The 3,614-nt window shown below is 48.4% G+C and overlaps 1 protein-coding gene across 1 annotated transcript in view; it reads left to right on the top strand.

Annotated features, from left to right (window-relative positions):
• DRC3 (dynein regulatory complex subunit 3) overlaps positions 1-3,603 on the top strand; it is a 16,366-nt gene extending 12,763 nt beyond the window's left edge. The window contains exons 10-13 of the mRNA XM_008633620.2: positions 854-924; positions 1,717-1,840; positions 3,194-3,325; positions 3,487-3,603. Coding sequence (XP_008631842.1) covers positions 854-924; positions 1,717-1,840; positions 3,194-3,325; positions 3,487-3,600 — 441 coding nt within the window. The 3' untranslated portion in view covers positions 3,601-3,603. The remainder of the gene's footprint in view (positions 1-853; positions 925-1,716; positions 1,841-3,193; positions 3,326-3,486) is intronic.
• The last annotated feature ends 11 nt before the right edge of the window (positions 3,604-3,614 follow it).

The following is a 3,614-nucleotide window of genomic DNA, read 5'->3' as shown; positions in this document are numbered from 1 at the left end:
GATTACAAACCTTCCTGCGCGGCTTGCTGCATTTGCTTGCATAATAGCTGCCTTTTCCTCCCCAGACTTTTCCTCAAAAACTAGGGCAGGGCTGCTAATGTGCATCTTCATCGAAGGAAAAAACCCAAAGTAATCTGTTTAAAAATGAGCAGGCAGGAGCTGTGACCTGTGTGCAGCAGTGTACTTTTGTGAGCGTGGATCACAGAAAGCAGCAGCTCAAAATGGATCCTCACTGCATCAGGATTGTGCCTTTTTAGCGTTTTCTGAGTTGGCCCTCACGTATCTGCAGTCACTGATGGGATGAGCAGAAACATTTCTCCCTGTGTGCCCTGCTGGATTTGCAGGATTTAGGTACCAAGACATTTAAGTGCAACACTTCACAGATTCTCCATCAGCCATTTCTGAGAGAGGGAATAGGCAGCAGCAATTTTAATTCCTGAGGACTAAACTAAAAGCTGCAGTAAAGCCCAGGAAGGGGTTGTGCTTCAAACAAGAGGCTCTTCATACAGACAAGGAGGCTGCAGCATGGCAGGGTTTGGGAATACAGCCCTCTCTAGGCATTGCTTAGGTGAGGGTAACAAAGGATGCCCTGGCTTACTCCAGACTCTGGGTAAAGATAGTATTCAGTCAACTTCCCTCCTGATTCTGATTTTCTGTCCCTGAAGAAGGGAAGAAAATCTTGCAGCACTTTGAAATCACTTTAAATGCTCAAGGCAGTTCAGTTTCTGACTGTGCTAATAACAGCAGTGAGTCCAAATTACAATAAATTGTAGATTCCTCCTAGACTCCCTGACTCCCTGTTATGTTTATGCAAGTTTTCATTGTGGTATTTCCTCTTTTTCCCTCTGTTAAGGAACTGTTACAAGATTTTAAAAGAAGCATTGATGTCATAGCATCAACATTCATTGAAAACATTCAAAGGATATATCCTTTTCACAGTATGTTGGCCTGGACCTCCCAGTCATATACCTACACCTCACCTCTACATCCAAAAATGAGCCACCAGTATAAAAATTTTTTTTATTTTGATCAACAGAAAATATCTTTTCCCAGCTTTGAGGAACGGTCATTTAAGGTGCCCAGCCACTTCATGTGGAGACTCTGGAGAGCACAGAAAGATCCAAATTCTACTCTGCTGAAAGTCTGTAGGATTTAGGCAGCTTTCACCCTGTTGGGAATCTTCCTTTCTTCTCCATGCAGAGAAGACAAAACACAGGGAAAATCTGGTTAGACTGTTTTCTAGGTACATTGTTGTCACAGCAGCCAGTGAAATATCTACACTTCTTGTTGAAATGTCTTTAAATGGTGTTCATTTTTGGGGTTTTTATGTCTACTGAAAAAAAGTTATATGAGAATGCTGAAGTGCTTCAGTGTCAGGTCACACTGCTTTAAATCTAGAAATCTGCTGGCCTGGTGCAAATAATTGCACTGCATTCAGGGCTTAGCTTTTACCTGGAGACCTCTTCCCATTTCCCTGGCAAACCTAGGTCCTCTCTCAGTCCTCTGTCATATTTGGCAGTAAGGATGAGACTCAATGTGTGATTAAGAACTGAAAGTGTATATCCTGATATCCTGACATCACAGCAGCTCCTGGGAGCAGCCAGGCTCATTCCTGCAGAATCCCACAGTGCAGACAGTCAGTCTCATTTACAGGAGGTCATTCAATCTCCACAGATGAGTGGTGTGGTCAGCTTTTTCCTTAACCACGTTCTGTACGTTGAGCCAGTGCCGGGACCTGGAAAATCAACACCATGAAAAACTGATGGAGATGACCTTTGCCATCCTGGAGAAACTGGACAACCGTGAGCTTGAAGAGGATTTTCCAGATGATGTTCGAAGGGTGAGGGCACCAAAACAATTCATCCCTGCAAGGGAGTTGGCAAGGAGATGAGGCCACAGCCTCTTCTCTGAAGGGACAGGATTTCCAGGAGGCTCTGTGCTGCCAGAGCCATACCTGAACCACAGCATAACCTCCTTCCTAGAGGGTCCAGCCACTTGGCTGAACTGTGGTGCCTTCAGACATCTCCACTGACTGGGACAGGGGATAAGTGCACTGCAGGTTTCCCTGGGCAGTGCCAGAGCTGGTGACAGCAACCCAGGAGAGGTGCTGAGGAAATCTCTTTCCTGCCTCCAGCACAACTCACTGCTCTGGCTGATTTCCAGGCACTCAGGCAGCATATTTGCGGTACTCACTCGCAGCTGGTTTTGTTCAGACTCTCCCTGCTCCCTCAACAGAATCCCAACACTGCTCTGAATTTCTTGCACCGGGGCTCTGTTTGCCTCAGTGATTTCAAAATCCCCTCCTGGAGCTCCCAAGCCCATGAGCTGATCTGGAGGTAGGACATGACACTTGAAATGGAGACTTCCACCAAGCCCTCAGTCTTGCTGTGCTAGCAAAGATCCCAGGAGCCTTTCCAAAAGCACCAACATCGTTGCAGTGCTCCACTCAGCAATGCTGCTGCCCTTTTTGCCTCCATTATTCCTTCATTTAGTGGCTAAATTACTTGAATTTGCATTAGCTGTGGTTTTGCTCTGTCCAGATTATCCCAGCCCCCTGTCACTCCAGGTAATCAAGAGCTGACAGACACAAACCAGACCCCTGAGCCCCGGGGGAGCTCCTGCTTTATGGCCTGTGCAGATGGTGGCAGTTCCGCACTGCTGCCATGCACCCATTTTGCTTCACTGCCATCCATTCCCCCAGAGAAGGGAATTCATTTGTCCAACAGCTGCACTTGGCTGCAGGAGGAGAGTCATTACAGGTTAGCGAAGCCACCCTCTATTTAGAGCCACGAGGGAAGTCACTGCTTCCATTAGAAGCTGGAACTCTCCAAAAATGAAGATTTACAGCCAGCACCAGCAGTGCGGGAATCCCTCCAAGTGTGATTTTCCATTTCCAGACATGCTGGAGAATATACAGCCTTGCTTCAACACCAGCTGCACGGCAGCCCTGCCTGCACAGAACTCCCTGTTCCAGCATGTGGGGCCAAGGGTGCTGCCTCAGTTTCCCCACCTGTACTAGGGATAATGCCCTATTACACTGTAGCGAAGCCAAGGGTAATGCCCTGGATTCATCCCGATGAGTAGGGATTTGCCAGGTTGAGACAGAGGGCTGATTTCTCCCTCTGAGCACTGCTGTGCTGCTCGTTCATTGTGTGCTCACCCCCTCCTTTCATCTGGTCACGTTACCTCTCAGCTCCTTGTGGACAAAGACACCACTGTCAATGCCATCAACATGTCCCACAGCATCCGCCTGCGGAAGATAGATAAGCGAGAGAGCGACATGCTCTGCAACACCTACCAGTGGCAGACCTCAGTGACAGAGAAGGTAAGAGACCCTCACACTCAGGGGGATGGGGCACAGACAGGTCTGGCCCAAGTGGCAGGGACACTTCGAGGAGAGACGCTCCCAGACCTTTGCTAGAGCTCTCTGTGCTCCAGGGACCTTGACATGCCTGCAGATTCACTGCTTGGTTTCAATCTGTCCAGGCTTTCCAAACCGAGAGCGACAGAAACCGCGCCTGTATCGGAAAGATCATTTGCTTCATCAGTGCTCTGCAGAAGGAGCTGGATTACACAGGAATCCTGAAGCCTATGGAATAGGGGCTGGGGGGGGG

Source organism: Corvus brachyrhynchos, unplaced genomic scaffold (assembly GCF_000691975.1).
Source record: "Corvus brachyrhynchos isolate BGI_N302 unplaced genomic scaffold, ASM69197v1 scaffold5, whole genome shotgun sequence".
Taxonomy (NCBI): domain Eukaryota; kingdom Metazoa; phylum Chordata; class Aves; order Passeriformes; family Corvidae; genus Corvus; species Corvus brachyrhynchos.
Note: the sequence above shows the minus strand (reverse complement) of the source record. Positions and strands in the feature narration are given on the sequence as shown.